This window comes from Manis pentadactyla, chromosome 1, assembly GCF_030020395.1.
Source record: "Manis pentadactyla isolate mManPen7 chromosome 1, mManPen7.hap1, whole genome shotgun sequence".
Taxonomy (NCBI): domain Eukaryota; kingdom Metazoa; phylum Chordata; class Mammalia; order Pholidota; family Manidae; genus Manis; species Manis pentadactyla.
This window is the reverse complement of record NC_080019.1, coordinates 3593072-3616545: the sequence shown is the minus strand read 5'-3', so window position 1 is coordinate 3616545 and position 23474 is coordinate 3593072. Positions and strand designations below refer to the sequence as shown.

The following is a 23474-nucleotide window of genomic DNA, read 5'->3' as shown; positions in this document are numbered from 1 at the left end:
TGTTGTCAATCTCAGAAAGGAAATAAGGAAGAATCCTCTTTCCCCAAAAAGAGTCATTGTAAGTGAAAACTTTATTATAGTTCACTAAAGTGTTTAAGATTTAGTAAGACTCTCCAGCTGTAGCATTTTCTTTTCCTGGCTTTTCCTGATTGATTCTTTCAACATACATTTGCTGAGCGCCTACCAAGCCTTGTCCTCGGCGCTCGGAGTCTAATAGCAGATAACAGAGAAGCTCTGTGTTTGAGGCTTGATATTCTAATGAATCTGGGAGAAGTAGTTTACATTTTTAAAAAGCTTGTTATATGAGCTCATTGAGCTCTTTGTAAAAGACTCAAATAGGTATATTTTGCAGCCTTATTAGTGAAAGAACCAGTGAGTAACTGAGGATTAGATTCCTGGGGGCGCGAACGCACAAAGGGCTGCGGTGAGACGCCCTGGGCTTGGATTCTGAGCAGGGGAGGCAGAGACTGTGACGGACAGACTGACCCAGCTCTGGAGAAAGCGACGTGGAAAACACATCGTCAGCGTTGTCTTGAGATGGCATTGCGACTATGAGCTTCCAAACATGTCTGGGAACATTCTAGAAGGTGTAAGGGGAGCGCATCCTTGCATTTCACTTACGAAAAAGACTTTACTCAACACAATATGTGAAAAACAATCTGGGACTTGACCGGTTTGTGAACTTTGAGGACGGGGTAAACCTTTCGGCAGAGCCTGCCCTCGCTGCAAATGAGATGGCGGAGCCGGGCGCCGGCCTCTCCACGGCCCCCACTCACTCCTTTCTCCATCCGACTCACTATGCAGCCCGCTACCCACCCCGACGCCCTGGGCGGAACCCCTCCCCCGTGCTCAGCGTTCAGGTGGGCGTGAGAGTCACCCCGGCGGCTGCAGCTTTCCCTCCCGCAGTGCGGCCCGGGACACCCCCTCAGCGGGTGCAGGTGACCATTACATGTGATGTATGTGAAAGTGCTTTGAGACAATTAAATAAGAGGTTTAAGGCTGTGTAATTGTTAGTACTCCTGCCAGATGGTGCCTGTCGGACCGTGTCCCAAACTTCCCCGGGCTTGGGGCTGCTGGCACCACCCACACATCAAGCCCAGCACATTCTGACACCCAGTTACTCACTCTTGCCAGGCTGGTCCCAGATGGAACTTTATAAGGGACGTATTTCCTGTAGATATGTCCAACTCTAGAACATGGAACGTCAAACATTTCTCCTCCACACATCCAAACCTACAGAGGGGACATTGAGAAGTATATCGAAAGAAAACGGTGAATTTCATGCAGAAAAGGAATTACTAGTAAGAGTCATAGAAATTCTTGAAATCTTTTAAAGTCTCTAAATCAATCATTTATATTTGTTATAAATGGCTAACCAAAAAAAAACCTCACATTTTCCAAAACCTGGATTCGTAAAAGTATAGAACCAAAATACAAGTTCAGTAAAATCTGCTGTCCGTAGACAACATGCTGACATTTTTTATTCTAATAGAGTTTGATATTATATCACAACTATTACACTGGACTGACATTTAATGTTTGGACATTTCTTATTTATATAGATATTTGTTTTGACAACTTTGTGAAATCATTGAAGAGGTAACAATGGAATGTTAATTGGAAATTAAATGTTGATTTAAAAATTTTAAATAAAAAACATGAAATTCTGAAATAGGTAAATGAATAAGGAACATCGATACATTCATACTTTAAATTACATCTAGATTCTGAAACTTTCAATGCAGTGTGTCTTAAAATTGATATATTCCACTCTCTCCGACCCTTGATCTTTTCTTAGGTCAAGAAAGTAACTGGTTAGCGAGGTGGACTCAGTATTAAATCTTAAACTCAAGGTTTGTGTTAAAATGCTGAACTTACATATGGTAACAAAAATTCACAGTTAGGTTTATCACAGTGCCCACTTACGAAGACACACACTTAATGATGGCTTATAGAGCAGACTACTCACTATACAAGGATGAATTAGCAAAACAAAGATCCAGGCTTCATGTGTGCTGAATTTTCAGCTACTTTCATGGCAAGAAAATGATTAATAAGAGTAAAATACCATAATAGTTCGTTTTCTATGTCCACTTGGCTGCACCACAGTGCCCACATATTTGGTCAAACACTATTCTAGAGGTTCCTAGGGGCTGTTTTTTTGGATGGGATTAACATTTAAATTGGTCAGGTTGGTAAAGCAGATTACCCTGCCTCATGCGGATGCACTGCACCCAGTCAGCTGAAGGCCTGAGCAGCACAGAGACGGACCTCCCGGGACAGGAAGGGCTCCACCAGCGGCTGCCCCTGGGCTTGAACCGCAGCCCCTCCCTTCGTCCGCAGCCTGCGGGCCTGCCTTGCAGATTTAGAATTTACCAAGCCTCCTCAATCATGAGAGCCAATTTATTATTACAATTATTAATACAAATCTCTCTCTCTCTCTCTCTCTGTGTGTGTGTGTAAATATATATATATATATATAATTTCTCTGGAGAACTCTGACTAATACAGATACACAGCTTTGTTTTAAGGTGTAATATTGGAAGAGGGAAAGAGAACTGTTTCTGTCGTAACATATTTGCCCCCATCTTACACTAAGAGGAATGACACCCCCGGTGAGACTGGTGGACAGTGATCAGGGAGAAGAGAAGTCCCAGGGGAAGGCGACTTGATCCCTGAGGCAACACTGGCTGTCAGGGAGCCCAGGACTCTTCATGGTGTCGGCTTCACCTGGCTGGGATATTTATTGATGTTTTGGATCAAGGTATCAGAAGTATGCATGGGTGATATAAAGCTGGAGGGGCAGTGAATGCTCTGAAAAGCACCAGCATTTGGAAATATCTTGAAAGGCTGGAGCTGTATCAGATTAAACATGAAAAGGGTAAACATAAGGCCTCCAGATCTAAAGAAATAAACACTTCCAGAACAAGATGGGGTGGAAAAAAAGAAAACTGAGTAGCAGAAAACACACTTCACCAGCCAGCACTCACATGAGAGTTTGGGCTGTAAAGATCTGATCTGTCTGGCTGAAATCTCATGCAAATTTCAGGGTCAATGCTTGACATACCTTTCTAAAGAGAATTGCTAAAGTGGGAAAGGGATGCAAACTATTTTAGAAGAAACTTTTGAAAGTACTGGAGACACGTCATCTTGATAAGATAAAAGAGAAACTCTCCAAACACCTGAAGAACCTAATATTTGGAAGAGATGGTATGTGGAACCTCAAGGAGATAGAATTAATAGGAGAGAGCTGCAATGGGACAGATTTCACTCAGTGGCAGAAAGAATTTTCTAATAGACAAAATATTTAAAGGATTAAATGGCTCCTCTCATCACTAGATAGTTGAAATCTACAGTGAATGACACTCTGGAGACCAGCACACAGCTTTGGATGGGCAGTTGACCTGGCTGGCATTTTAAGGTCATCCTAATAGTAAGAGTTAGCACTTATGAATGCTTACTATGCCTTTTTCATTTAACACTTGTAACTCGACAGCAGACTTTACTATTTCCCCAGTTAAACAGTGTGGAGGCTGAGTAACTTGCCCAAAGCCATATAACCAGCAGCTTCCAGAACGGAGATGGGCATTCTAGTGGCCTAACTCCGAGTGCCCATTTGCTCGGTCCGTGGTCTACCTGCAGAATGAGCAGACTCTTCCTGTGAAGGGCCAGACAGCCAGGACTGTATGTTTGCTAGGTCATATGGTCTGTCTTACAGCTCTGCTGAGGAAAAGGTTTCAAAAAACTTCGTTTATGAAAACAGGCAGTGGCCATTGCTTGCTGGCCCCTGATCTATATGCTACAAAGTTCTTGCAAACACTGAGATTCAGGACTCTGAGAAATATATGTGGGAGACTGTTTTCCAAAGCTGTCCCACAGTATCTCCCATTGCACGTGCTGGAGATGTGCAGCGTGACCTTGGTACCTCTACAGTGTGACCTTGGTACCCTCCCGTTGAGATGTGGGTCTAAGGCCCCTTTCCTTCCATTTGGGTGGGCTTGTGATTATTAGGCTAGCAGAGTACAGAAGAAATGACTGCAGCTAGGTCATAAAAGATGACATAGTTTCCACCTAGCCACTGGCCACTCATTTTTGCAGCTCTGACCTGCCACATAAGAGGTCTGACGCCTCGAGGCTACCCCAATGTGAGAAAGTCCAGGCCACGTGAAAGGCATGTGAAGGTGCTTGGGTAATGAGCCTCAGCCATTCTGATCAATGGCCAGCATCACTGTTGGACATATAAATGAAGATTCCTCTAAATGGTTCCAGCCCCGACCTGTTGGGTCACCCCCAGCTGCAACCCCATGTGTAATGAGGCAGAAATGAGCTACCCCCTCAGTGCCTTCTCTAAATCTGGGACCCATAGAATTCATGAGCTTAATTAAGTGGTTATGTCATGGTGCTAAGTTCTCGGATGCTTTGTTATGCTGCACGAGTGACTGGAACTAGGTGTTTCCCAATCCGTGATGAAGGTGGCCGCGAACGCTGATGACCAACATCCGTAGATTGCTCACAGACTTCGTCTTACTCTACTGGGGGAGATACAGTGCTGAGACTCCCCACTTCCCACGCTCATTTCTTCCTGGGCACACTTTTGGGTTATGATTTCCAGCTCCGTTGTATTTAGATGAGGTCGGATGACTATTTCTTGGTGGTGGAACGTGAATACAGAAGACATACGTGTCACCTCTGGGCCAGAGTAAGTAAGCGTGGGCTTCCTTTTCTACCTTCTTCATGATTTCCTTTTTCCCACAAGGCCTGACCAATTGAGAATATCCACAGGAGGATTCTGAGCCCCTGGAAGCAGGTGGTGTCCCCAAACGGATGAGGCCTGGGTCTCTGTAAAGCTGGGAGGCTCAGAGGGCGTCCCCCTCTCCTGAGCTGGGCCAGGAGCAATAGGGAAAACTTGATGCTGTTACCAGGATCTGGGGCTTCTTTCAGTACTGGGAATACTCTAAGAATCTTCTGTTTTTTTCTGTCTCTTTGGACATTTTTAATTGAATATAGTGAATGTAGTTATTTGAGAGATTGTTTCTTTTTTATTTGCATTTTAAAGAGGTAAAATTTGAAAGTAACTAGACAGCAGCTGAAGGGTGGGCAGAGAATGTGTGACAGTCCTGTTTGTTCTCTTCGGTTGAAGGTGAGGACGTGTCAAGGCAGGAAGCTGTCGTATCGTCTGCAGCCAGGGGACAGTGACTTGTTGACACAGGCATTTATTTTTGTGAAAAAGGAGACCATATCACTGTTGGTTGGGGAGGTGGTCAGTGTCTCCTGCAGGATGAGGACAAATGAGGTGACAAATGAGGCCAAGGAGGAAGCCAAGGTCTGGGGCGGTGTTTTTCATTCTCTGGCCCTGATCTAATGTCTCGGTTCATGCTGTCTTCTAGAATACCTAGAAAGTGGGCAGGCCTGAACTAACCACTTCTTATGAACACTGCCATAATAGAGAGTTTGTAAGTCGTCGTTGCCTTCCTTTCTAAGTTATGGCAGAAAAACTAATAGACACACAGGAATGAAAAGTAGTTCTCCTTAGAGGGTCACTCTCATAGATATTAAAGATTTCTGCAGGAGTTTTCTATTGGTGTGTAACAAATTTCTGCAAATATAATGTCTTAAAACAACAGGCATTTATGAAATCACAGGTCTGTGGGTCAGAGAGAGGTCCAGGTGGGCTCAGCAGAGTTCTCTGCCTGGACTCTCACAGGGCTGATGTCTAGATGGACACTGGGCTGAGCAATTACCTGGAGCCTCTGGGGAGGAATATTCCAGGCTCATTCAGAATGTTGGCAAATTTCAATTCCTTGTGGTCATTGGACCTATTTTCTAGCTGGCTGATGGTCAGGGACTGTCCCCAGAGGCCGCTCCCAGTTCCTTGACCGTCTTCCTCTCAGCAATGGTTCATCTCCTCACATAGACGCCTTAATATGTTTCAGATCTCTATGACTTCTTGTGCTACCAGCTATAGAAAACTCTGTGCTTTTAAAAGGCTCATGTGATTAGGTTAAGCCCACCAGTATCACACTATTATCTTAAAGTGAACTGATTAGTAACCTTAATTACATTTGCCAAATCTCTTTAGCCCTGTAATGTAACACAGTGGTGAAAATCAACCAAGGAAGAGGATCATCTTAGAATTCTGCCTTTCACAACCACCAGTGAATCAAAAGTCAAGTCTTCTATTGATAATCTACTCCTAAATCTTAAAATTCTTCCCATTAGAAATTTTTCTTTGTAGTTAAGTCAAATTCAGGAAACTTCCATCAGATTTTTTTAGTGTTAAAGTCAGTGTTTAAAAAACTATAGAATCCTAGAATTACTTTCTCCATATTTCCTTTAAGGTCACTTTATAAACACAAACCTGAGTATACTGTGCCTCCATTTAAAATCCTTCAGTGGTTTTCTGTTGCTGTTAGGGTTAAAGTTACACCTCTTCCACAAAGCCTCCAAAGCATTATCTGGCCTTCCCCCCACCGTCTCCCCCGCACTCCCCACATCATACACACACTCTCTCTCTGGGCTATGTTTGTTTCCTTAGGAAACACCAAGTGTACCTCTTCAGGGCTTGCTGCCATTATTATTATTTTCAAAGGAGATTATCCCATCTCTCTTTCCCCCTTCTTTTCCCTTGCCTATTTCCTATTTATTTTCCAGTTTTCAGCTTTACCATCACAACCCAGCCCTTAGATTTGGTTAGGACTCCTGTTTCAGGCTCGCTCTCCATCCTGTAGTTCTCTTTCACATCCTTCAATAACTGAGTCAGTACATACGTAGTGAGCATTTACTATGTGCCAGGCAGTTTTTACCAGCTGGAGCTGTAATAATGCGAACAATTCAAAGTTCTAAGCACATGGAACTTTCTTTCGTGTGGAGACAGAACCTAAGATTACCATAATTAAGTGATATTTGTGTGTTTATGTAATGATTTGCTTAGTGTCTGTCTCCTCTCACTAGACTAAAAGCTCCATGACTATTTTATTCATTTTTGTATTTCCAGCTACCAGTGAAGGGCTTGGCACATGATAGATACCCAATAAATATTTCTTGGGTAGTCGAGTATCATCATTTCTTATTTCAATTATACTTAACACCCTACCTATGTAGGTTTATCCAGTTAATGTTGCTTCTTACAACCTTAGGGCAAACTTGCTTTTCTCCATAAGCACGCCTAGTCCCATGTCCCTAATCTTGGTGTTGTTTTGTGTCTTCTTTGGTTTTTCTCCAGCTGTCCAATAACAATGCCTGTTTCCATAGAAGCATCCATATCACGTGTTTAGGTGACAGTGTAGGAACATGGTTTTTTAGGGAAGTGCAACTCTTGTAGCATTTATCAAATTGTATATTTGTTCTGAAGATTCACTTTATATTTTTAAAAGATGTTTTCCTGGCAGTATGATATAATGATGTTCTAAAAAAAATTAACTATGGCATTGTTTTAGAGAAGAAATGATCTAGCTTTACAAATAACGTGTCCTCTTTTGACAAAATACATGTTTTAAAGCAATCTTTTTTTACCCAAGAATGAACACAGGGTGTTTTTGCCATAATGTAGTTCCAATTGACTGAATAATTGAATGCTTGCCTTATTTTTTCAATCACTTTTCAGTATTAGCCACAAACTGGAATTTAGACATAGAGAATATTAAATTGAAAGGAATCAAATAATTATGCTTGTCACATGGAATATGAAATTAGTTTCAGTAAATGATTGCCAGGAAGATAACAAGGCGACATTATTATCAGGTATGAGATGAAGCATTATATACTATATGGACTTAGTGATTCAAATTCTCAAAAAAAATTATTAATGCATTCAGTCCCAAACTGGCTCTCTCTCTAATCTTATCTCCTACTCTTCTACTCCCTTTCTCTGCTCAGCACCTCTGGTTTCAGTTCTATTCTGCCCAAAGGCCAGAAGCCTGCGCACCTCAGAGCCTCTGCGTGGGGTCTGGAATCCCCTCCAGGCTCCATGTGGCTGACGCCCTCATCATTGGCAGGTGTCGGCTCGAAGTCCTCTTGTTCCCAGCACCCTCTCAGTCCTCGCCACCCCACTCTGCTCCTGTTCCTACAGTCCTGACCCCCTCCTAACTCACATACTTATGTTTATTATTTGCCTCTCTCCCTAATATTGAGTGACAGATCCCAGGACCCTAGGACAAAGCCTGACACACAGCTGGAGCTCTGTGTTTGTTGAATAAATGGTCTACCGATATATGGCTTATTGATACAAAGTAAGGTTAATTCTAGACAGCTTGAGTTACTTGATCATAGCCCACCACTTAGCTGCTGTTAAAAGGTAGAGGCTGTTTTCTCTAGTATAATCGAGTACAAATTTCAGGGCAACAAGCTATCTTGAGCTTATTTTCATTCAACAAAGAAAGGGCTGGTATTAAAAATAAAGCACATTATATATAAGTAAATTTCTGTGACTGGAAAATAACTTTGTAATATGGGATGACTTAGATGGATTAAGTATGAAAAACTTCTTAAGACTAGTCAACCACTTTACCATCTGTCTACAAGTTAAAATGTTAATTGTTAACCTCAAAATCTTTTGGGGTGTAGAGACTGGGAAAGGCCATGTCTGTCATTCTACCCCTGTTCTCAGCTAGAGGTTAAGAAAAACGGCGCCTTTTGGCCTGATTCGATCTAAAAAGGGTAACAACAGACGGTAGCCCCCTGCCACCACACCCAACTCCCGCGCACACACACAACTGCTTCGCTTTAGTCTTCAAAAACTGGGTTTTGAGGTAATTATTTGGGACCAGGAGGAAAAAAAATAACACTTTATTTTAACCTTTCCTGACTCTCCTTTCCTTTTAGCTGATCAGAACAGGATTAATAAAAGCAGAAACTAGAAAATGTATTTGCAGTCTTTATGAGGGCATGATAGTTTCTAGTCTCAGGGGAGAGCTCTTGTTCCTCGAGCCAGCTGCTTAGAAATTTTCTAAAGAAGAAACACTCTGTTATGTCAGTGCATGTAAAACCCACTGTACCCAAACTATCCTGCACTTAATGGGCTTCAAGAGGTCTGTGCAGGGAGGGCCTGTTCAGAAGATTGCTGCTGTGAAGATGCATGTGGATATCTGTAACAGTCTTAAAAGCAATAACTGGAGTGGGGACTGGAACAGAAAAACAGGTATATATCGCTTATTGGTTTATTCAAACCCATTAAAACTTGGGGAGGAGAGAGTGGATCTGGACATCTTAAGAGTGTTTTTTAGGTAAAACATTAATGACTAATTCATTTCCCTTAATTCATTTTCCTACAGCTTAGAAGGTGCATTAGAGGCAAAGAATTTGCTTTTTGCCGTTATTTCCATGTATTTCCAGATTTTGAGTCTATTCCTTACATTTTCTGGATTCACCATCTGCTAAAAGTAAATAAAGATTCTTTAAAATTTTTAAAAATTGGCTTTTGGTTTTGGGACAACAGCTTCCTTCTTTTAGGGCAATTTCCGAACGTGCGCCTCTCAGCCCCTCAGTCGCAGTATCTTCCTGAGGGCGGGGGCGGAGCGCTTCCCCGGGCGGGGTCCCGGGGGGCAGGAGAGGCAGTGGGGGCAAGGACGCTGGCGGAGGGGGCCAACGTCTCTTCAATTTCCCCTTTCCTCTAAGGCTGAGCTGGGCTTTTAACGGGCCAGAGAGTCCAAATAAACAGCTCTCTGCACAGCAGGGTCTGCATGTGTGGAGGGCCAAGGATGCTGAGACAAGCCGCCCCCATGAGACGCCGCCAGGTGCATGGCCGCGGCCATGAAACCCGTGCAGCAGCAAAGCGTTGTCCAAGGTGCAGCTGGAGGCAACTGCTTTTTTTATTTTAGCAATTTTCAATATGAAGAAATTTCATCACAATAAAAAATGTGAGTGCTCTTAAAGGCTCATAATGGCATTTGCATGCTATTTTTAGTCTTGAGAAGTCACTATTTTTTTATGATATGGAAGAGCAGAGAGGGTACTTCGGGCCAGGGCTTGAACTGGGCAGGTCGCTACCCTTTTCTGAGTCTCCCTGTGCTCATTTATAAAGTAGGGGTAACGTGCCTACTGCAGAAGGTGGTCGTAAGGACCAAGAGCAGTGATGCACAGAGCGCCCTCGTGCCACCCTTAGCCGTGGCTCGAGAATGGAGTCACGTGACGGAGTCTTTCCCACGGTCAACCCGTGTTCTTCTGGCGTCACGGGGGTCATTGTTCTGTACCCACGTTGACCTCTATGGGCGGGTCAGGACACATGACGACATGGAAGTCCGCCGGTGTGTGTGCGGGAGGCGGTGCTGCGCACCAACTAGTCTCAGCCTTTGGAGAAGAGCGGCAGCCGATGGCAGACCTATGTGCCCTGCGGGTTGCAGGTGGTTGACCTCCGTGCAGAGCGTAAACACCAATCCTTACACCTCTGACGTGTGCACGTACTCCGAGGCTCCTATAACCCTGGGATCTGGGGGAAAGGTGTGAGAATCATATGGAGTTTTTTGGTAACTTTCTGTACAAATATCTTTTGCCCTGGTGGGTCAAGCTGATATGCTTTATACAGACTTACACACCAGAGGCATTAGCATGATTAGATTTATTTCATGTTTTTCTTGTTAGGCAAAAATGGCAACCAGAAAAATATAAAATGAAAAAACATAGCAATATTAGTGTACCATTTCAATAGGAAGTCAAATTGACCTTAACCCATGTATTGAATGCTGTGTAAATTGTTTTATCTTATTCACTTTACAACCGTCTATAAAAGCTAAAATAAAATTAAATGGGGAATTAGGAAAATGACATCAACATAAAGGAAGTAACACATGGGAGACATTCAGATTCGCTGTGAGACTTATGTCCAACAGACATAAAATTTAACTTGAAAATGCTCTGTTACACCTAAGGTGACTTTTGTTGGATAATTGAAATGAATCTCAGACTAGCTTGTGAGACATTTAACAGCTGTTTCTGTTTATCTGTGAGTTTCTGAATGAGTTTAGAGTCATTTTAATATTTTCTTTGGAAGATCAGTTCTGAGCATGTTGAATTAACATGGTTATTTTTATGTCACTTAGGCTAAATATTGTACAGGGAAAAACCCCATAGGAGGAGCTACAGATATTTCCTTGTGTCTCTGAAGGTTTGTGGCCTCCTATAAAAAGGCGTCTGTCATATTTAGATACAAAATGCAACCCTTTGATGTACTTTGCAGGCTGGAGAGTAAGGAGAGGTCTCTAATATAGCTGTCTCATAAAAGCAATGAGAAAGGAGATAAAATATTTTAGAATCATCCTTGGCATAAAAAGGATTCCTAATGAGCACATTTTATAAGGCTGAATTTATTTCAAACAAAACCACTTGTACAAAAACATGGCCATGAGAGTTCATACAGAGATGGCTTGAGGGAAAGAGCACACTTCTAAAATGAAACAGTTGTCCCCTTCTAGGGAGGCAAATAAACTATTTTAGGAAGATGAATTAAACACCCCAGGAGGTTTTGTATTTTCAGACAACTACAAAGAAAAGTGGAAAATGCATATTCATTAAAACTATAGAGTCGTTGCTGGTCCACTGGAGGCCTGTCTCAGCAGCCAGGACTGTGGCACTTGGTGAGCCGGGGCCAGGGGACCGAGGGGCTGGCTTGGGGTCAGGGGCCCATGGAACAACCCCCTTTCTTTAGGCTCTAGTGTGTGATTATTTTGTAGTTTCTCCTACAAATCTGTGGGTAATGTAACACCTGGAACATTTGCTACAAACACTGGAGGAGTAAGAGAGGGGGGCGGTGGGTGTCTGGGTGCGTGGATGGGAGGCCACAGATGAGAGGGCCTCTGCACGGAGGCAGGGTCCCTTGCTCAAGAGTTCTCTGGTGCACCAAAGTCCTTGTTTTAGCTTAGAAGGGTTGGCCTCTCTGTACCCGGGATTATTTCTAGAGTTTGTATTTAAACAATCCTTACACCCAAGTGAATATCTAGTAACATGTCAACATTGATTTGCATTTTAAAGACCTTTCTGACCATCTGATCTAAACCCTCTGCCTTCGGAGGACAGTCAAGTCAGTGGCCTATCAAAGTCTGAAGTGACCGTACGTGTATCCAGTCAGGTATTGGGTTTAATTTGTAGGAATTCGTAGGAATGGGAGGGAAACAGGGAAGCCCATTCCCCCGTCTTCTATCTTGGCAAGGAAACACTAATAGTTTTAAACATTTTTGCTATTTTTAAACATAAATGGTAGTCATCTCTATTCTGGGCCTCCTACTTTGTAGTACTGGCTTTTAGCCCTTTTCCTTTTAGCCCTTACCAAGGTCAGAAATTATCTTGTTTATGTATTCACTTATTTATTTATAATCTCTCCTTATTAAATTCCATGAGATAAGAGAACTTGTCATTCCTGTTAACTGTTATATTCTCAGGGTCTGGCACATGCCAGGCTCTCAGTAAATATTTGCTGCATATATGAGTACATTTATGGATGCTGTCTGCATATGAAACCATATATTGTTATTTTATTTTATAAGTACCTTCATATATACTTTATAATATAGGTTATATGTAAATTATGAAACATAACAAAATTTATCTTCCCCCTATTTTTATTTTTACACTTACGTTCTTTCCCTTGCTTTTTTTCACTCAACAATAGGTTTGAATATTACTTCATATTAGTAAAAATAAAGTCGTTTCACTCATATAAAGGCATACTATAATTTTCACTGTAAGTAAATGATAGTTAATTTAATCAGCCCCTTAGTGATGGATATTTAAGTTTCCAATTTTTTAATAAAAAAAAAGAATATTGAGATAAATATCTTTGTACATGTGTGAGTTTATCTGTGGGTTGTGTGAATAGAAATGAAGGTGAGCCGACACAAAATCACACTGAAATGCGATAGGAAGTTTTCTCATCGTTTCCCATACACCTTGTACAATGTTTTATTGCTATAATTGGCATGTCTGAGAGTGTCTGTTTCCTTAAGCCCTTGTCTACATGTTGTATTATCAAAATCCTTGACTGTTGCTGATCTAATAGGTGTAAATATATCATTACAGTTTTAATTTGCATTTTTCTTCTCATAATTGAGGATGAGTAATTTTTCATATTTAAGCATTTTGTAGCCTTTTCTGGGAACTGTCTGTTCCAATATTTTGTCTATTTTGCTTATAAAAACACTAATCTTACTGTGGGAGGCCTTTATGCATTAAGACGATTAGTTGCAAAACATTTTTCCCAGCCTGCCGTTTGACTTTTGTCTGTTTTTTTCCCTGTAGAATCTTTATGGGGATGAACTAATCCTTTCCTTCATTGCTTCCAGTTTTGTTTTGTTTTTTAAAATCACACTTAGAAGGCTTTCCCCGTTCTAGTTCTTCCAGGAGTTTTGTAGTTCTTAAATATTTTCATTTTTAATGCTTAAAATGATTTGTCTTCTTTGGATCTATTTCTGCATGAAGTGTGATTTGGGGTCCAGCTCTATTTCATTTTTCCAGAGAAGTTGTCATCCCATACAATTTACTGAGAAATTGGCTCTCTTCCTCTTGATGTTAAATGTTAACTTTATCTTATGCCAAATTCCCATATTTAACTGGGTCTATTTAAATACTGTGCCATAGATACCTCTGTGTACTCATACAAATTTTATTATCTGCTGTGGTTATACCCTATCATTTTCCCCAGAAATTTTCTTGTTTTTCTACTTATCTGCTTTGCCTTATGAATTAGAAACAGTTTATCTAGCCCCCCCACCCAAATAGGAAAGAACCACATTACCACTTTTACTGAGGTTGCATTAAATTTATGCAATTTATTATCGTCTCCATAGGTAATATAAAGGCATTGGATGAACTCTTCAATCCTAAGAAGAATTATCTTTATGACTATGTCTCTCAGTAAAATCATTATCTTTTTCATTTAAAACTGTAAATCTACTGTAAATGTGTGACATTCGATTGTTGAACTATGTACTTACATTTTTTTGGATTGCTATATACCATTTAGGCAAACTGCAAACTTAGCTAATTTTGCGGTTTGATTTGCTAAATACAAATAAGACCCATGTTTGTTTTTGAGAAACTCTATCATGAGGTTAAGGTCCAGACTGTATGGTTTGCTGAGCTATTCCAACTCCAAAATGAGGCTGTTATCTTGTCTGAGTAAAGAACTGAATGTTCTCTGCTCAATGACTGGTCTCCAATGTGTGTATTCAATCCTTATTGAATAACCCTTGCATTTTGAAGATAGTAAAAAATTAAATTTTATATTAAATCATAACAAGAGTTGTCAGCCTTCATATTTAATAAAAGCCAGAAAGGAAAAACCTGCATTTCCTTTTTAAATTGGTTTCAGAGAGTGACAGTAGCCACTTTTCTATCAAGGCATAAAGTCTTCTGTTTTTCCAGCTAAGAGGAATAAGGCTAATGGTTTTGATAGCAAACCCATATTCTAATCCTTGCTTTGATATTAACTAGGTAATGGCTTGTCTTTGCAATTATGCAACAGAAATTATATTTTTACCTTGCATTAGTGTTGAATGGGCTAAGAAATTAAATTCAATGACCTTTAAATGCTAGCTCATTACTTTTTCTTGTTAAGGGCCCAAGTAATGGTTATTACCACTCTAGGAAGAATAAAATGGCCAGAATTTGGAACACAGGTAAAGGCTGTATAAGTCACGGAGAGACACAAAATGCTGTTGATTAAGACCTCATATTTTAGTTACTTTAAACTGTCTCTATTTGATTGTGTCTGGCAGGATTATGACCTGCAGCGTTCATTTTGTTAAACACAATGTTTTTCCTATCTTCTAGTTTCACTCCAGGAGCGTTTTCTTCCCCAGCCACACCTAGGTAGAAAAAAAGGTTCAGAGAAACCCTACAGGCTTATTTAGGACTGATTTTTTTTTCCACTTTAGAGAAATTACACAAGATGGGGCCTGCAGAGGGAAGAAGGAGTGATAACTGAAAAGCGTGAGAGGGAGCTGTTCCGCAGGACCAGGGGCAAGAGGCAGGGAGGAGGGCCGTGGCTGCACCCCCAAGCTCATCGCTGTGAGACACTGGCCTCTCAGCAGCTTGGCACCTGTGGGCCCTGGAGGGTGGTCAGGGGATTGGGGCACCTGGGTGGGGCCGAGGACCAGAAGGAAGAGCCTCACCCCAGACATGAACTGATCAGCTGGGAGCTACCTCTGTGCTAAGGCTCTGCCCGCCGCCTCTCAGTGGGCTGAAAGTTCTTGGCAGCAAGGGCTGAATCTCTGTGCAATCGATTCAGTGCATCGACCATCACTCTCTGTTCCTTCTGTGAGCGTATCGAATGGTGTTCCTACGGCAGGCCTACACGGAATGCTGGCTACCTGGAATTTACCTGGAATTTTTCCTCCCCTAGTTAAGTAACTTTCTTATCTTCAAGGCTGTGCGTTTCCTCCCAAATGTGATTAGACTAGTTTTAAAAAATTGTAATTATGTAATTTAATTAAATACCACTTAAACTGATGAAAGACACTTATGAAAAGAGAATTACTCATGTCAAAACTAGTTTGAGGAGTCTGAAAGGACTGAGCTGTTGTTAAAAACATTGCTGTCAAATTAGATATGGGCAAAGTACCGATAAGACTGGGTAAAATCAAACAAATCAGAAGGATTCTGTTATTACTGCATTAAGATAGCCTCTCAATGTCTCCGGTTTCTCATTCCAGTTCAAAGCAGCCCAAACTGGAGCTTGTAGAGAACGTGGCAATGGGCGTGGTGGGAGAGCTTCTGCTTTTACTCCTGTCAGCTACCCAAAGGCAGAAGGAAAATTTGGCCTCCCTTGCCTTGGAAGACTGGTGAATAAATGTGCATTTATGAGTTTGGCTTCAGAGGAAATTCTTAATGTAGCTTTTTTGTACTTTCTTGTTTTAAGGGATGTTTATGTTTAGTAGGCAAAATACTCATTTCCGTGGTACTGGGTCCAAGGGCTTTTTCTGCAGAGTGTAGCTTGTATGGTGCACAGACTCACGGTGAGGGGTGTTGATGAATAGTTGTAAAAGGGTAAACCAGTTTCTAAGGAACAGAACAGACCCTGACTGGTTAGTTAAGATCGCTGAGTAAATAGGATCAGAAATGGAAGCATGAGTTTACATCTTGGGAGGGAAGGAAAATACTAGTTCAGTTGGTGTGCCTTGTAGATTTAGATGGGGAGGTAGCTAATTGACATGAAGTCCCGTGGTTTATGATTTGTATGTTTATTTGATGTGTGTGGTTATTAGGAGCAACTGTGAACTCTCAGGAGGGGAAAATAAAGTGACTCAGAATAAATGAATGAAATGCAGAAATCAGAATGAGGGCAGAGAACAGAGGAAGGAAGACTGGCGAAGAGGCTATCATCTCTGTCCTGAATTATTACTGTGCATATGGAAATAAAATATATTCACAACAAGATGGATGCTGAATAATTACAGTGAATGAATACTTCAGGATCTACTGCAGAGCTAGCTAGAATCTGCTCACCCAAGCAAGAATCTACTCACGTTTATCTTTGAACCTCAGGAACTGAGCCACAAGTTGGCACATTGTAATCAGGCAATAAATGTTTGTTGAGTGAATTAATGACTGATTAGGGCTGGAAGATCATGAGTTGTATGTAAAATTTCCTTACATGTCTGAATCTTAAACTCAACACATGGGAAGGATGACAGCACATAACAAAAATGATTGCATAACATGTTATAATCCACTACAAGTAGTTTTGAAACAGGGCTGAAGGGTTTCCAGGTTTGCCAGATTCATTTTAGGACATACGGTACCCTCTCAGCTCACTGGGAGCCTTGCATGCTTCTGCAGAGCTAAGGCTAGTATCTGAGAGCTCCTCGCTGACTGCAGATGCCCAGGAAAGCCGGGATCAGTGTGTTTCCCTCGGGTCTGCAGAGAAGGGCACCCCAAACCAACCAACGCTCTTCCACCTAGGTCTATGCTTTATGTCTAGTCCCAGAGAGTTTTATAGACTAGAGTCCCTGGGCTTCATTCTGAATTTCTTGGGGATGCCTCCATCGTGTTCATTGCTCACTTTTATTTTCTGAAGAGTTTCTGGTCAGCAAAGGGCAGATCTTTGAAAATGCTAAACATGGGGGCATCTGTGTTGGGGAATGGATGTAAAAATGCCCTCTGGAAAGTCAGGCTCATAATGGCTTTACTATTTGCTCAGCAACCGAAGGGATGGGTGACAGTTAAGGGCCAGGGTCGTCCCTTTCCGGTCCCCCATGGGGTCTGTCTTGGTGTCCTGACTGTTTCCAGGTGCAATTCCAAATTTTGTACCTGGAACAATGCCTGGCATACATTAGATGCTCAATAAAAGCTTGTTGAGTGACTGACTAAATAAATGCCTTCTCCTCCCTAGCAGCTGCCAACCTAGCAACATTTGGAAGACAGCTGGGTAACCCTGGGCCATGCAGAAGCTCAGATCCATACTAGAGGGGATGGAGGACGGGGCAGAGAGCAGACAGGTTGTTTCTCTAGAGAGTGCTTCTTCTCAATGGACTCCTGAAAACAACACTGTGGCGGCTTTTACACTGTGTTAGGGCACGAAATCTACTCTCTTCATTCGATGTTAGGAAAAGGAAGGAAGGACATTTACAGAGAAAAAGAATTGAGGCGCACTGTTACCCAAATATTGTTTGACCAAAAACCCAGCCCTTTTTATAAACCCGAGTTTTCTGGAATTATTTTCATTCAGTGCTGGACTTTTGTTATAAACTTTGCTGAAATGATTCGGTGGCTTAAGAGTTAACAGCAAGCCAAGATGCCCGAAAATCACCACAGGTAGAAATCTTTTGAATACACAGCTTTTAAGCTCTGTACGTGAAACAAATTTTGTATTATGGTGTGAAATAGATGAATGACCTCTTGGTGATCCATATATATTTCCCATACCTTAAATGCTGGCCAGTGTATATCTCACAGCTTTACGCTGTAGAGTTAATCAGAATTCATGGAATATGGCCCCAAATGCAGATGTTTGATTTTTCTTTCCTCTTTAATACTATTTAACAGAGCTGTTTGTGTACAATTCTTCTGATTCTTTTCACATGGATAAAATTCTTGCTTAAATGCAAATTTGACCAAAGCCTGTTTAAGTTTGTTCCCCTGATTTTACAAATACCAATAGGGAAGGACAAGAGCCCCAATGTCAGCACACAACAGCGAGCAGGATGAAGGGCCTTGTCTGGAATGGGACCCTGGAAGACACAGCTGTGGCCAAAGAGCCTGTCAATCCAAACCAACAGCCTGGGGCAATGTAGTCCTGGCCTTCCAGCTCTGTTGCTATGGTTTCTAGACAAAGATAATAGGGCTGCCTTCCAATTATATCCTTCGAAATGACAGATAAGTAAAAAATTGGACATGAGGCAATAAACTCTCAGGTCACCTAGAAGAGACGTGAAGATGCAAGTGACAGAGATGTGAACGATGCTCGATTCTGTTTCTCTAGCAAGTACTTCTGTGATTCAGAATGCAAATGTATATGTGCAAACTCTCTGGTCTTGAATAGCAATTTCATCCGCCCTCCATTTGTTACTGAAAGCCAGGTATCTCCTGCTTAGTAGACATTTTCTTAATAACACTTTAAAGTTCAAGAATACATGAACTAAGAGGATTTAAGAAAAAAAGTCTCAAAGTGTGAAAAGTATCCCTTGAATTCTAAAGATAATGCAAATTGAGCAATGCCATTTTTTTCTCAAATGCTGGGCTCACGTAGAAGGTGCTGCTGAACGTTTTACTGTGAACTTTTCACCCATCCTTGGGCCTTTCGGGTAATAGTGTCAGCAGAAAAGTGGCCGCGGTGCCATTAGATGGTAATGAAGACGCCTCTGCTCGGTTTGCGGGGCCTTTAGGCGGAGATCAAAGATCAGCAAGGAACTCTAGAATGGTGTTGGCAGATAAGACCTGGGTGTCTGGCCACTTCATGTTTCTGTGTTCTCTGCAGTTATGAAGAAATGGAGCATTTTCATCCTTAAGTGGCACTAGGTAGTTCATTTAATCTTTCAAACTAAAAAAAATTCGATCTAAAATCTAAAACTTTAAGTCTCGGTTTCTTCATCTGTAAAATGGAATGCCACCCATCTCTTAGTCCTGATTTTAGTGTGTCTATAAAGCACTTAGCTCAGCAAGCGGCACATTCCACTAACTGAACGTAATAATGTCTGTCTACGGTCACTACGACGCCCACCATCATTACCTTCTGTCACGTGCACTGTGACTAATGCACAGCCATCATTGTAGCGGAGAAACCCTACAGGCTTTGGCAAATGCAAGGATTCAAAGCCACGTATCAATAAAGGGGTTAAGAAAAAAGTACCTTCAGATGTGAAATGAGATGTGTTTGAATAAGGGTGAGAAAAGCATTAGTTTCATAAAAGGTATTTCAAGGATTACTGCCAGTACAGTGGGATGGAACATTCTAGATGCTCTGAAGCCTGCAATCATGCCTCCTGAGTTCCACTTTGGGGATACTTATATTATGACTCTCTGAGGACAGCCTAACATTTCTCTTAACACATTGAATATAGCCATTATGGGTTTATAAAAATCAGTTTTATCATTTTCTTGTTATGCATACATTTCACTAGTTTAGCTGGATTCTGAAGTGTGACTTTGACTGTGTTCAAGAAACTTTTTTTTTTCCTCAGCAAAATTTGGTTTGATTTTACAATGGAACTAGTCAGAGAAAGCTGATTTGCTTAATAATAGATTTCTGTGTGATAAGTCTTGCAAGAATGTCTATCTTCTATACAAATAAGTATTTTTTTTCCTTTATGAGACTGATTTTTCAAAAAAAAAATCTTAAGGGTTTGGAGTAGAACCTTTTGCACAGCTTGATTTGTTTTGTGTGTCTGGTCTTTATATGTAAATTTTTTCACTCATAAACCTTGAAATTTGATATTCTATCATACGTGTGTGTGTGTACGTGTGTACACATATATATTTTTATGTGTGTGTGTGTGTGTATGTATATATAATATATAAAATAAACCATATAGTTTTCCTGAGTATTAGTGTTCAAAACAAGTAGAGACCTGGCAACTTCAGATAAAAATAAGTAAACAATTAGCTTCCTTTGGAGTTCTATGAAGAAGAGCCTTAATTTGACATTCTTATCTTGAAGTTACTCTCCTGTTATTGAGATTTAGGAATAACTGCTTATGATCAGAAGATGAACCACTGAACAAATACAAAGAGCCAAAGCTCTGACACCCCAGTCTCCTTCACCCTCACCCTTCTGGTCTATGTTCTAAGGGCTTGGAAGGGGCCCACTTGTTGGTCTGTCTGCGCACCAGGCATCCTCCCTGCCAGGGGGGTTTTGAATTATTCCTGCCGTGCGTTCCCTTTACGGCATGGCTGCATCTCACTGAAGCATCAGAAGGGAGTAGCTTCCCTCACCCAAAAGCTGAACCGGGAAGGTGACACGTCTAATTCTGTTATCATCTTAACAACATTGGTCACAAAACAAAATGATGACATTCTTTCTATCCGAATCATTGAAATTATGTAGACATAGTGCGAGGAGGGGCTGGGCAGCTTACCTTAAAAGAGATTTCATATTGTTCTCCTCCCCAGATTTCTAAACCTGGATCATAGCCACCCAACTCCCAAAACCATTTTCGATCAACAGCAAAGAGACCTCCAGCCATAACAGGAGACCTGTGAAATGAATAAAATAGTCTTCAGGGTCAGTGGCATTTTGCTTGGGGAAAAAAAGCAAACTTCAGGTTATGTGTCAGTGATCTCCTACAGGGAGCTTTTTCGCAGTGGTTTCCTGTAAGGGGTTATAGGGTTCTCACCCCATCTCTCGTTGCTGCCAGAATTCTTAATGAGCCTTACACTTTGCAGGTCAGGTTCTAATGCAACTAATGCCCTGCAGGGCCACATTCGCTCCGCATGTTCGTCATTGGAGAGGATGTCACGAGTCCACATGACTCTCAGTGACTGATATATTGAGAAATACCAATATTTCTTCAAAGGGAAAGGGATCTTATACTATCAGACAGATAAAAGTATAGGAGATGCTACTGTAGATAATATCTTTGATTTAATTTCTCAGTAGGAATTCACCAAGCATCTACCATTTACGGGTCATGTCCATTTCAAAGATGTGAGATGGTGCGTTGGAATAAAATAACCCACCAGAATTAGTTATTTAATTAAGGTGCCAAAGCTGGAATTTTAATTGGTCTTTTCACTTTAATTATACTTATACTTTTTTGGCTTTCTCTGCCTTTCTAAGAAATATTCCTTTTAATCAAATAATAATTTCCGAGTATTCCATCCCTGTTAGGACACATTGCAGTGACGTTGCTGTGTATTGAGACAACCGATCACCGTTGGTCGCAGTCCTAAACATGTTTGCAGTTCAAAGGTAGTTGTCGTTTGTTTGAGTTCCCACAATAAACTGGGCTCTTGGCTAAGGGTTCTGCTCGGTTGCCTTGATTAATCCTCACAACATTCCCATCTACTATTTGAAGATACAGGCAGAGCAAAGCTGGGAACGGTGTCCCGGGTTGGAGGCAGCATGCGGTGGTCCTGGGGCCGACCCAGGTCCTCTGCTTTCCCTGCCTTTGAGCTCTTCTACCATCCACTGTTCCTGTGACCGTGCTTGGAGATGGCGACAGACAACCCCACCAACCTGAACAGAGACAATGCGAGAACACCTTCTGCAAACCCTGTACATCTGAAAACACGACACTGTCATTCAATGTTGAAGGTACACATTTTAAACTCCGTATAAACATACTTGACATGCCAACTTACAGATGAACTGAAGACTTGCTCTTCGTAACTTTTAGAAGGCACTTGAGCAACATAAACTTAGATTTGTTTCCGTGTATTATTTATGTCAAAGACTTTGCATGCTAAGATGGTACTTGGCCTAAATACTTCAGTTTAAGAACATTTTCTAGTGTGTAGACTCAGTGTATATAGAAAGATTACAAGGCAGGAAGAGGGATTTATTTCCCTCCCAGGAGAGGAAGCAGGGTTAAAAAAAAATAGCATAAAGGATCTCATGCAATTTTTAATTTTGTTTGAAATAAAAATCTCAGAATCAGACCACCCTCACTGTATTCCTCTTGCCAGCGGCCTAATCTTTTTCCATGTTGCATGCACTGAATCGCCAAGTGGAATCACAGCAGTAGCAGGAACACATTAGGACGGTAACCTGCTGCGTGCAGGTCCCAGTGACCCCGTTACCGCAGTGCAGCTCCCCTCGGGCAGAGCTTGGGCGTTAAGGGGTCAGAAATTCTCAATCCTTTTCAAACTGAGCCACAAAGAGAAAGCTCCTGAGTCATATATACATATTCTCACTTGATTGTGTAAAACGTGAGACCAAAGTGCATCAGACTTCACATCGTGCATGATGATTCTCAATACTAGGTTTAACGTGGGTAGAGAATTATTACACTGGACAAGAGAAAGTCCTACACTGAATTTTTAAAATTTCTAAAAAGTTTGTTGGAAACACAGTATCTTGTTTTCTTCAGTTTATAAGAAACCATGTAGTGTATTTTAGGTTAATTTTAGACTTCATAAAATAAATTCAAATGGATCCTCTTTAACTTCATTGATGCTTTTAGCAAGCCTCAAATAAATTAGTGTTCCCTATCTTGATTAGTGTGAACAACTGGCAAGAAATAAATGTTTTATTTGTATCTGTACATCTGTACATTTATTTCCATACATTACTCATGTATGTCCATTAACCTTTTAAGCAGCACAACTGAGGTACAGTTGACATACAACGAACCGCATATATTTCAAGTGCATAATTTGATGTTTTGACTCACGGATGTATAACCCCGTGCAGCCATCACCACATTCAAGGACATGAACATATTCATCATTCCCCCAAAGCCTGCCTCTCTAAATCCCTCCTGACCCTCTCCTTGTTCCCTTAGGCAACCACTGATCTGCTTTCTGTCACTATAGATCACTTCGTGTTTTCTAGAATTTTATGTAAATGGAATCTAAGAGTATGTATTTGGGGGGGGGTATGGCTTCTTCCATTCAGTGTAATTATCCTGAGATTTGTCTATGTTGTAGCACGTGTTACTAATCCATTCCTTTTTCTATTACTGAGTAGTATTCCATCACATGACTATGCCACAGTTTGATTATCTATTCACCTATTGATGGATATTTAGCTTGTTTCCAGTTTGGGGCTATTACAAATTAAGCTGCTGTGAATTTTGCGTGCTAATCTTTGTGCAGACATACGCTTTCATTTTCTGAAGGATATGCCTAGGGGTGGGATGACTAGATCATATGGTAGCAGATCATGTGGTTAAACATGTCAGCTATTTAACCTCTTAGGAAAGTGCCAAACTCTTTTCCAAAGAGGTTATGTCATTTTTTACGCCCACCAGCAGTGTTTGACTTCAATTGCTGCACATCCTCACCAGTGCTTGACAGGGGCAATCTTCTGAAGTTTTATTTGTCATTGTGACAGGGGTATAATGGTATCTCATTGTAGTTTTATTTTGCATTTTTATAGTGATGATATTGAA

General features: G+C 41.2%; 1 protein-coding gene and 1 long non-coding RNA gene across 5 annotated transcripts in view; one reads left to right on the top strand and one right to left on the bottom strand.

Moving 5' to 3' along the window:
• GALNTL6 (polypeptide N-acetylgalactosaminyltransferase like 6) overlaps positions 1 to 23474 on the bottom strand; it is a 967667-nt gene that overhangs the window by 64456 nt on the left and 879737 nt on the right. For all 4 annotated transcript variants that reach the window (XM_036888959.2, XM_036888958.2, XM_036888957.2 and 1 more), the window contains 2 exons: positions 20499 to 20616; positions 1126 to 1233 (listed from right to left, as the gene is read on the bottom strand). In XM_036888959.2, coding sequence (XP_036744854.1) covers positions 1126 to 1233; positions 20499 to 20616 — 226 coding nt within the window. The remainder of the gene's footprint in view (positions 1 to 1125; positions 1234 to 20498; positions 20617 to 23474) is intronic.
• The window catches only part of LOC118914269 (uncharacterized), a 156065-nt gene that overhangs the window by 108112 nt on the left and 24479 nt on the right, over positions 1 to 23474 (top strand). The window lies entirely within an intron of this gene.